General features: G+C 35.9%; 1 protein-coding gene across 1 annotated transcript; it reads right to left on the bottom strand.

Moving 5' to 3' along the window:
• Window positions 1–9,010: 9,010 nt before the first annotated feature.
• Window positions 9,011–12,064, bottom strand: LOC139895711 (uncharacterized). The gene is made up of 8 exons (XM_071878251.1): window positions 11,155–12,064; window positions 10,908–10,984; window positions 10,638–10,806; window positions 10,186–10,274; window positions 9,936–10,100; window positions 9,777–9,854; window positions 9,543–9,646; window positions 9,011–9,465 (listed from the first exon to the last, which is right to left on the bottom strand). The coding sequence occupies exons 1-8, from the start codon at window positions 11,813–11,815 to the stop codon at window positions 9,360–9,362; spliced, it is 1,449 nt and encodes a 482-aa protein (XP_071734352.1). The 5' UTR covers window positions 11,816–12,064; the 3' UTR covers window positions 9,011–9,359.
• Between the last annotated feature and the right edge of the window lie 226 nt (window positions 12,065–12,290).

Genomic DNA, 12,290 nt, shown 5'->3' on the forward strand with positions numbered 1-12,290 from the left:
ACAGTTTAAAGCATATTAATGATAGTAGAAGGGTCGTCAATTAAAATTTTCTTTTTATCATCTTTAAATAATAACTTATTTAAATTAAATTTATCAAATTTTATTTAACCACGCATCTTTGTCTGAGTGGTCACTGAGTTGTCCGATGAAGCACACCACTAGGGTTAGAATCTTGGTAAAGTCATTTTGTTCAAAAAGAGAGTGTGACCAGAAAATACGTCTTGTGCGCAATTCACCCGATACCAAGTCTCGCGCTCAGAAGACTTGATAACCCGAGTTTTATCGTGTACGGGAGAGTGAGTTTACTGATAATTAAAAAATAAAAACTTATTGAAGGTCAAAACCATTATTCAACTCCCGCCAAAACCACCCTCAAAAGTACAAAACCACTTCAAATCTATATATGTTTTACTGTTCATCAACACTCGCCGGTAAACCAGTAAACCAAATGATCGACGTATACTCGCTCCTATATATGGAACTATGGAACAGACACAAATATTCAATTACGGTCGTAACTTTACAATCCGATGTGTCCCCTGCCTGACTCATTTTTATAATAACCACCAATTGCCACCCTTCATTACTTCAATGCACACCACAATATTCTTCTCTTATTTTGTTCAAACTCAGACCAAAAAATGGCCAACAACAGTAAGAACAAAAACAAAATCGCCAATGAAGTTGTTGAATGTTCTGATGCTGCAAACAAAAGAAGAAGGGTTGAAATATTAAACACTACGCATGGTGTCCCATTTACAAATCCTATTACACAATTTCCATCATTTCATATGCTTCAACAACAACCGACTCCACCGCGAAACACCACCATTATCGACACCGATTTACAACTATCTCCACCATCACCAACACCTCAACAACCACTGTTAAGAATTCGGTAGGCCCTAACAAGACAGATGATTCATCAAACCACCAAATCCACAAACGACAAACGATTAATAAAGCTAGAACGATAAATAAAGTACAAACGACACGGGTATTTAACGTGGTTATATCCCAACTCCAAAACACGGAGAAGGGTTTACTCCACGGGCGCAAACCAGAGATTTTCTACTATTAATTTTGTGCACACATTACAATGAGATTAGGGGTTCAATTTATAGGAAGAGTTAAACTTGTCCACCAAGTTAAACTTGTCCTTCAAGCAAAAGACATTCCATAAATATTCATTATTTGCTTCATACTCCATTCCTACTAGAAGATTTAATTAAGGCAACAAGGTCCATAAATATCCATTACTTGCTTAATACTCCATTCCTACTAGAAGATTTAATTAAGGCAACAAGATCTCTACGACTTGTTCACCAAGTCAAGCTCCCTACGACTTGTTCACCAAGTCAAGCTCCCTACGACTTGTTCACCAAGTCAAGCTCCCTACGACTTGTTCACCAAGTCAAGCTCTCTTCGACTTGTTCCTTTGATCAAATTCTTCACACCTTCAACAATCTCCCACTTGAAGACTTTGAGCAAACTCTTCACTACTCAACAATCTCCCACTTGAAGATTTTGAACAAACCCCGAACATCAATCTCCATTTCTAACCAAGAACGTCAAACCACCATTATACCGCCAAACTTCATTTGGGACACACACTCATCACATATGTCGAATGAGTAGACTTTCGATACAAGGTCTTCAACACTACTTGTCTAAACTAGAAATCAATAACCGCCTCAATTGTCAATGTTGTTCAAATACCCATAGCAACTCCCGATCTCCTCTCAGCTACGACTTTTGATACTGCCGGAATCAAACATTCGGATCACGCCGCTCTTCCACACCTGAGGGAAGGAAGTCTTTCGACATCAAAACCGCTAAGCTTCAACCCGATCTCCAGTTACTAACTTGGGCCATCTCGGTTTCTTGCACCACCATCTTCTTACACAAGAAGATCAATTGAAGTATGCGACACTTCAATTATAGGATTCTTCATGAGACTACACCGCCTCGCCGATCACTCTAGACATGTCCAATCTCGAACACACATTTCAATGATCACCCTCGTACAGGATTTCACCGTCTATCTATGATTTTCCTTCCCAACAATTAGAAAATCCAACAGACACCTTTGTAGACTATTCGTCAAGGCTCTAGTGAGAACAGAAAATCTTAAAATCTACACCTTTGAACTTTTACCGCTTTCTCGCTGGTGTACACAAACCTCCTCATAGCTATGAATTTCACAAACCCCATCTTCTCATCCCAAGCACGCTCCCACTGTACGAGTAAGAAATAAAATCGTGGCTATCCGAGAAGAATCTGGTTTGTTCCACCGGTCAGTTGCAAATCTATTTGCCATTCGAGGGTATGTTTGCAGCATCCAAGTACCCTAATGTTATACGCACTAATCATGTGAATACTAGAGACCCACGTTGCATAACCGTATCCATAACTCCCATTAGTCGTCAAACTCCCACTAGCTCAGTACTTCTGTCGGTTACCAAACTCCGACTGAGTTCCCGACACCCTCTAGAAAGCTCAAGTTCCAGGACTTACACGATTATCTACTTCTACCGTCACCTAAAGATTCCTAATTGGTCACCCCGAAGAAAACCCGCTTGCTTTGTTGTACCATTGTCAACCAAACCCAAAGCGTCAGTCGAACGCGTCCTGTCCGACAACTTCGTAAACCAATTTCCTTAGTGAGAAAAGCTCTAACCCTGTAACGACCCTACTTTTTCTGTTATCTTTTACCGTTAATTATTTAACGGCCGTTAACTGTTATTCGTGCCACGTCATTTCTATGACCTATATTATTATTTTTGTAATAATATCTTAATTATTATGTGTTATGTAAATATTTGTATTCATATTTTAAGTTATACGTTTCTACGTGTCGCGGATTTCTATCCGGCGAATCTTTTCGGTTTTCAAACCAACGGTCGAGCTTTTGGGATTTTTAAGTCCTAATTATTTTAAATATGATATTTTAATTTCATATGAATATATATAGTGTTTATATATATTTTTCGTCGCGTATTTGTTATCTCTCCGAATTTTCAATCGCGTAGTCATGTTTTCGCGTTTCGGGTTTCGTTCGAGCACTCGGGCCACAAGATATTTAACATTTAACAAATTGGGCTAGTGGGGCTAGTATGATGATTATATGTTATTGTATTGTTGATAGTATGCGTAGAAATGCTCGCTTATACATGTTTTCGGTTTGATTGTTTTGGGACAGCAGCTTGTTTGTTCATTTCTGTAAACTTAACTGATATAAAAGTGAAATTAAAGTGTTTAGATGAGTTCCTCTCATCAAGACATTAATTTTAGACTCCGGATTCATGTTATTTCGATTCCCGGAGCTCTAGATATGATTAAAATGGTGTTTAATTGAAATTAAAATGTAAAAACGAATTGGTACAGGTATGGTCCGACTTTGTGACCACTTTTGGAGTCTTTAGGGTGTACTAGTGTGTTAGGATTGATGATTGGATGAACTTTCATGTTCGGGTCATCGAAATCCGAGCCACGGATCACCCGTTATGACTAAAACATGTTTTTGAACGGATTAAAGCTTCAAGTTGAATAATGGTTGTAGGTCACGACTTGGTGGCTGTTCTTGGGGTGTTCTTGAGCACACTAATGTGTCGGGTGGGTTGGTTAGGCGAAGATATATATAAGACTCGCCGAAAACTGATTCCCGGGGCTCAAGTTATGACCCGATGAACTTTTAATTAAAACTTATGGTTATTAAATAAGACTTATGATATAAATAATGAATTTCATTATTAATAAATTACTTATGATGTAAAAAGTAATTAGTTTAATTTAAGACTTATGATAAATATATATTTATTATATCATTTATTAATTAATTATGATTTAATTAAACTTTTAATTAAACTTATGATTAATAATACTTTCATTATTAATGAAAAATACATATGGTAAGTATTAAACTTATATTATGAGATTATTATAATAAGACTTATAATAATGATTATTTAATTATTTAATTATTATAAGGCTTAGTTATTATTTAATTATAATTTTAATTATTAAATACTTATGATTTAATAATTATAATTAGAAACTTACGATATAATTAATAATTCATTATTAATTAATAATACTTATGATATGATTTAAAATTTATTATTAATTAATAATATTTATATTTTGGTTAATATTTAATTACTTAATTAAATACTTATGTTATATTAATTATATCATTTAAACTTATGTTAACTTTAATAATTCATTTTAATTTAATTAAACTTATAATATGACATAATTATACATATTTGACTTTAAATAACATTATAACCTATGTTATTATTATAACTTATACTTTTAAAATTAATGTTGACTATGTTTGACCAAGGTTGACTTTTGAGTTGACTGTCGGTTGACTTTTGTTTACTTTCTAATTAAGGAAACTTTCCTAACTTAATAACTTTCTAAAAATGGAAACTTTCTAAATTTGGAAACTTTTCAAAAGTAGAAACTTTCCTAAAATAGAAACTTTCCAAAAATGGAAACCTGCTAAAAATAGAAACTTTCTAAAAATAGAAAGTGTGTGTCCGTACGCTGTTCCGATCAAACCGATGCATGTTGAGTGTTGTTCTATGTCTACTTGCAACATGTACAATAGTTATCACACTAAGACTTGACCTAAGTTAGTTATTTATATCGACCTGCTTTATTTATAGGTCGGCGTTGTGATCATTCCTGATCACTTTACTTCGTTCGCAGTTCGCATTTTTGTGTGGTTACTACTTTTGCTTTAAGGTGAGTTATAGTCCCGTTTTTACATATTTTTTAAAGTATATTTTTAAAATGTGATTACATGCATTTTATTTTACGTTTAGACACAAGTGGCAATTAAATTTAAATTATTCATTATGAGTTGAAAATATTCCCTAGTCTGGTAACTGTAATCACTGGTTTCTACTGGTGAACGCGAATCCTATGGATAGATCTATCGGGTTTGACAACCCCATTTCGAGCTAGTCGCGCTAGCAATTTATAATCGGAATGTTTAGTACTTCGTATTTAGTTGAAGATACACTTGTTCAGTGTATATTATTGATTGTGTTTGACAAGGGTAAATAAAGGGTTAAGTGGTTACCAGGTGGCTCATTGATAATGGAATAATGTTTTATGTTTTCTAACATTTTAAATCTTGTGGTCTAAAGCTTATACGTTTATTTAAACCTATAATTCACTCAACATTTTTTGTTGACAGTTTACTCGCATGGTGTCACAGGTACTTGAGTTTGTTTGATGCTTCCGCTGTGTTAGAAGAGTCTGCATGCATTTGGGCAGATTTTGTTAAACATTTATGAAACTTTGAACTTGCATTCTATTTTTGGATAATTTAAACTTGTGGGTTTTGTTAACAATGTTTTAATGTCAACTTTGGTTATTAATATGTTGGGTTGTTTAAACTAAATATTTTGGTATGTTTTCTTTTCGGGATACTTTTGAAATAAAAGAATGAAATGTCGTTTATTAAATTCATTTAAGTTCGATCAAGCTGTGGAACCAAGTGACGGAGCCGTTAAGTGTATTGACGGGGTCATCACAAACCCTGCCCACATATTCCATATACTATAGAATATTCGACTAAATACATTAGTCGACCCGTTCAATAATCTGATGTTGGACTTTGGTTTGCACCATAACAAACATTCCCTCAAACCCAAGTTCAACTCGGCATCCCTCCAATGATAGTCAAGATCCAACCTTCTTTAGTACCTGCCGCAACTTCGGAACACAACTTGAATGGGACCACATCAAGTCTACTTATGGTACAAGGCTCCAAGATCAACTCATCCACTGAGGGTGCACAACCTGCGTGTGCCAACCAAGGGGTTAAGCCGACCGTCGACATGCTGCAAATGTCACGTTGCGCTATCCACACATCCAGACTACAACTCACGAGTATCATATATTCACGATAACTCCCACTGTCGATTTTCAAACGAATGTCCCCATGTTTATTACTTGGCCGCCCAAAAAAACCGAGAGAAATCAACTCTTGTGCACACAATTGTTTCTTCCCCATATCCTGATGTATGACTATTGTTTGTACCCAAAACAAACCTCCCCTCAAAACCCTAATCCATCCAAATTCATATGGGTGTCCCTTCCAACGATAGTTCGTACCCAATCTTTACCGCCGCCATACGGAACTCTCAACTGTCTGTGTGCGGACCAGTGAGATTTCGATACAAGACTTCAGGATCAACTCAACGTTACCAAGGGAACGCACGCACGCTGAGAGGTGCGCCCACAGCGTCGTCCATCACATCCGGAATATATTTTGGCTCCCGTAACAAAGCTATATCTCTGAAAAATCACAGCCTTTATCGCCCGAAGATTCGCAAAACAAATCGTCTTGCCAGTCGCAACATCAAAACCGGAACTCTCCCACAAAACTGCCGCAACTTAAAAAATCATATCTCACGATCCAACGACCGATCATCACCAAAATTTTACCACGCTTAGATCAGTACTTCTGGAACCTACAGTCCAAGTTTCACGTCGATCCAACGGTAGACGAACCCTCTATGAATTTTCTCTTACAGCAGCTCCAAACCCAAACCACTGCAACTTCGAAAAAACATAATTCAAGATCTAACGGTCCGATCACTACCAAATTTTGACCACGACTAGATCTACGAGTCTAACATCTACAGTAAAATTTTCAAGGCGATCCGACGGTTAACAAACCCGTAGGGATTTTTCTCCTCTAACAGCTCTTTAACTAAACCTTGAACAGAAGCATTCGAAAAATCATAACTTGAAATCTAAAGGTCCGATCTTCCTCAAATTTTTACAGGTACTAGATCTATGACTCCAGCACCGTCGGTAAAAATTTCAAGCCGATCCAACGGCTAACGAACCCGCAGTAATTTTTCTTCTCCAGTTGCGCAGTAGAATCCGAATTTTGAAAAGTTCATCATTCCCTCGAACGGGACCGCAAGGAATGATAACTTAGATCCGATACCCGGATCTTCCTGAAAATCTCTTCTAGTATCTTCTGCAACAAGACCTTCTCTAGATCTTGACACAAGTTGCAAGACACACAACCCTGTCGTTTGATCTAACCTTGATGAAAAACCCGAATCATCAAACGAATCGAATATCTTGCTTTCAAATCGCCATCGTGCCTGTCTTCGAACCATAAAGCTCTGATACCACTTGTTAGGAATTCGGTAGGCCCTAACAAGACAGGTGGTTCATCAAACCACCAAACCCACAAACGACAAACGATTAATAAAGCTAGAACGATAAATAAAGTACAAACGACACGGGTATTTAACGTGGTTATATCCCAACTCCAAAACAGGGTTTACTCCACGGGCGCAAACCAGAGATTTTCTACTATTAATTTTGTGCACACATTACAATGAGACTAGGGGTTACAATTTATAGGAAGAGTTAAATTTGTCCACCAAGTTAAACTTGTCCTTCAAGCAAAAGACATTCCATAAATATCCATTACTTGCTTCATACTCCATTCCTACTAGAAGATTTAATTAAGGCAACAAGATCTCTACGACTTATTCACCAAGTCAAGCTCCCTACGACTTGTTCACCAAGTCAAGCTCCCTACGACTTGTTCACCAAGTCAAGCTCTCTTCGACTTGTTTCTTTGATCAAATTTTTCACACCTTCAACAACCACAACAAGAAGTTGTTGATGATAGTATTCTATCGTCGTTGATTTCGCAACAAAATTCATCATTGGCTTTTATGTAAACAACTTTATACATGTTTTTTAATTTTGTTTGAAATTTAATATAATCAAATCTGGTGATAGCTAATAATAAATCTTAATTTCATCGTGTTATGTAGACGAACCACTTGCAACAAAATATGGAGGAATAATGGAGAAGAAACGTTACTGAAGAATTGAAAAAAGTTAAGGAGATGGAAAGGAAGTTAAAAGAGAAAGAACGACAACTTGATATGTTTAGAAGAATGTACCATTTTTATGAAGAACGAGTGCCTCAGTTGGAAGAAGCGTTGGAAAAAAGGGTGAACGGTGAGGGATGTAGTAATGCTACTGCTGCTGTTATCGCTCCAAAAGAAGAAGTGCAATCGTGTTTTGTTGATTTGAATACAATGCCACAAAGAATGGATATGATGTGTAAACATTGTCGAAATAGGCCAGCCGAGATGTTGTGGTTACCGTGTAGCCATTTGTGTGTTTGTATTGTTTGTGAAAGAAGGGTTAAGAATTGTCCAATTTGCAAGGTGAAGAAAACTGAGTGTCTCATGATCAATCTGCCGTTTAACTGATCATCGAGACATATTGTTTTATGTGTATATACGATATGAGTTTGCACAATGTTCATTTAGACCATCTTTATCCCTACGGGGCGTGTTGGCGTGTTGCTGGGTGGGGGTGAGATGCCTGATGAGCGTGCTGCTGTGTAATGAGGAGGAGTGTTAAGTGGCATGTTGGGTAATGTGTTAAAATCTAATTGGAAGTTGGGTGAAATAGTGGATAAAAAATAATTGTATATTAGAAAATTCACCAATCAAAAGCAAGATACACCCCAACACGTACGTTTCCTTCCCGTGCACTTGGCACACACACTTCCAACACACAAGCCAACACGCCCCATTACCATGTGCTGGGTGGCGTGTTGGCTCAACACATGGTGCAGCACAGGCGCGTTAAATGTGGTCTTATTATGTAATGTTCTTAATAATAAAGTTATAACACTTAATTCAATTTACAATTAGTATATATAGCCCTTAGAACCATGCTTACGATATGAGTACATGCATTTTATTGTAACTAGCTAATAACCACTCTTAATAATTACTCCGTACCTTACTAACATCATGTACCACCACTTAATGCATAAATTGTTTTCTTAAGCATGTTTAAAGAAACCCATATATATTTATAGCCGATATTCTATCTAACAAGTAACTTTGGCAAACTATACAGTTAGATATAAAACAATTTATTGATATATAATGCACAGTACCTGATCCAGTAAAACTATAATTCTTCTCTCAGACCCATTGCAAACAGCAACAACAAAAATTATGGCATATTCTAGACTCAATTTCCTATGGTATCAGTTAACCTGGAACTAAAATTCTTAATAAATTAGTCATCATGATGTTTAGACATACACACTTTGTATACGCAGATTGCAGAGAGTGAAGATGGTATTACAGAACCCTATCATGAATACGGAGTACTATTTTGTATGTATATATGTGAATATATATTACTGATAGTAAAAGTACAAGTAAAGCTCATCTATACAATTTGTGGGGAAACGGATGCCAAAAATTTACTTAAGTAACTGGTTATAACCTTTGGGAGAAGGCACACACAGTATGTGTGTCTGCAGGAGAAGTCTAGAATAACTGGAAGAACAAACTCGTTGAGCCATCCCCAAATGATCGTATATCAGCTGGTCTTACCAAAGCTCTGCATAAAGGGCAAGTCCGTTCTCTCTCAAACCTGAAATTAAAAATAACCAAAAGTAAACTAATACTGTAATATAGAATATCAGATAAAATGATACTGAAGTTGCTAACCATTCTGAAACACAGTCTTCACAGAAAATATGTTTGCAACGCAACAAAATTGGAGCCTCCATCTTTTCTTGGCAAATAGCACACAAATCCCCTGCCTCACCCACCTGCAAGTGTAAAAACAAGTCAAAGACGTTTTCGCTAGTGTTTTTGTTGGTTACTTTCTCAAGTGTAATGATACTTTAAAAAGCATGTGGTAATGAAATTATTACAAAAGTCAAAATTCACTTAATGTACCTGTTCTGGTGTTGCATAAGTTCCATAATTGACCTCCTTTCGTGATAGCGCCTTTAACGCAGTATAGAAGAATCCAACCTAAAAAAAAGCAGAGTTATATATAATTATTCACTATGAACTTATGGAACTTGAAGGGAGACTGAAGAGGGGCAATTATACCTTCTCTACAACTGATGTAAGCTTTAAGGTTAGATACAACCCTGTTGTCAAAGACGAAAAGAGGCTTCCATATTCTTTGTTCAAGAAGAATCGGTACCAGACTGGGGCAGGTAAGAAGGCGCGGTACAAAAGAAGTGTGTACTCAACCAGAGTCAACATTTGACCCTATTATTTCAGATGGTCCAGTCAGTACGTCTAAAATTCACTTGTTATAGCATCTGGTGCAAAATATAATGTTGGATCAAAATACCTGTCTGCGAAAACTATGACCCCTGCCATTCTTATAGTACATAAGTAATACCAACTTAAAAGCCATTGCTGCCTGCCGCACCATCGTGTCTGCAAGCAATGAAATTTAACGATTCATAAGAAAATCAAATAACCACCCAGTATGCACATAGCTACCGTAACACAAGGTTTCTGCCTATTATTATTGATATTATTTTTATACGGTTTACTTCCTATGCCACCTTAAATGCTTATATCCCATACACTTCACATGTTCTCCTAACATGATCGGAGAATCATTAATATTTACTTCTCTTTGATGAAGTTGCATTCAGATACAGCCCTACACTATGATATTAAAGTTTCTGCACTTCACATTAACGAATTGTACATACCTATATATTATTAGAAAAACAAAGGCTACAAACAAAAGAGATAACCACTAGAGAAGAGATAATAAAAGAATATATGTACCATTCACAATGATGGTGAATACAGCATGCCAAAATGGAGGTATTGCTTTTGGTGGAACCATGAACAAGGGATAGCAAAGATCATCATTTTGATACCACCAATAGACACCAATCACATGAAGCATAAAAACGAAGCAATAGCCTACAAGAACAGTTAATTTTCTCTCCGCCTGCAAAAAATCTCCAATTATTCAGCTCAACATGAGACGGATGCCAAGTCAAGCACATATCTTTAACACCAAATAAGACAACGGAAGTAGCATAATAATACCTTTAAAGCAGTCTGCTTGCGTAGAACATCATTAGATTTATACATGAAAGCAGTTATATAGACCGTAACAAAGAGCCCTACAAATAATTATACAAAATCAAAAGGTTGATATAAATGTGCTACATTTCGTATTCATAATGAGACTAGAATTAGAAAAAAATTTCTCAAGTTGTATACTGATTTGAGTTTAATACAAAGTAAAGTAAATTAGGTGAGTAATCATAATGATACAAGTTAACAAAAGTACCTTGTAAGTGCTGACGAATGAAAACAATCAACAATAACAATGAAAACGGAAGAATCTGTTCAATCCATCTCGAAACCTGCTGCAAATCATACCTCTGTTGATATGCCGAATCCACATTATTATTATTATTATTCGCATTCGTATTAGTATTAGTATTACTTCCACCATTACCACCATTTAAGCCACTAGAATCAGCCGTCTCCCTCTCTCCACCACTATCGCCACGGCTGGCGGCAACTGGTTCACTACGTTCCTCTTCTTGATCTCCACCACTCATTATCCGAATTGAAACCTCATCATTACTATTATCACCATTACTACTACTATTAGTAACTGTACCAGAACCAGAACCAGAACCACTAGAGCTATTATCATAATTACGGTTATGATCACGATGAAGATTATTAGGAATTAAGCTCTCAGATTCATTATAATCATTACTTAACCTGGGTCGTAAGACACCTGAGTATTCAATTAAAGTAGTTACTGGTGCTTGTAAGAATCTAATTACCGGAAACGGAGGAGACGACGTCGTTCTCGGAGACGAATTATTCCTCATCGTCGGAGAATTAGGGTTTGATGAATTTGAACTATTACTTACATGATTATCAGAATTCGTGGAATCAACGCTAACACCTGTTGTTTCCATTAATCGACGCATATAATCCCCCTTCTAATTATACTTTTACACGTTCGATCAGCAGAATCCCCAAATTTATATATATAATTACAACAGAAAGTCAAATTGATAATTCGACATTCATATATACAGGTAAATTGTTAATATACCATATATATACAATATACAAATATATAAGAGAAATTGGTATGGAATTACAATATTGAATTATAGGGTTTCATTAGGAATCGAAATGTAGTTTTCAATTCGATTCACGGATGATAGAAAGAAAATGGATATAGTAATATTGGAAAAAGGATTGAATTTGCATTAAAAATGGAGTAACGTGTGATCGCTGCAAATTTGAGAAGATTTTTAATTTTTAATGAAAAGAAATTTAGAAGTATTATTTTTATTTTATGTATTATATATTCTAATTCTAATAATATTAATAATATTTTAATATTATACTAGTGAAATGACCCTTGATAATATAATAATTTAATGACATATTTTA

Source organism: Rutidosis leptorrhynchoides, chromosome 3, assembly GCF_046630445.1.
Source record: "Rutidosis leptorrhynchoides isolate AG116_Rl617_1_P2 chromosome 3, CSIRO_AGI_Rlap_v1, whole genome shotgun sequence".
Taxonomy (NCBI): Eukaryota; Viridiplantae; Streptophyta; class Magnoliopsida; order Asterales; family Asteraceae; genus Rutidosis; species Rutidosis leptorrhynchoides.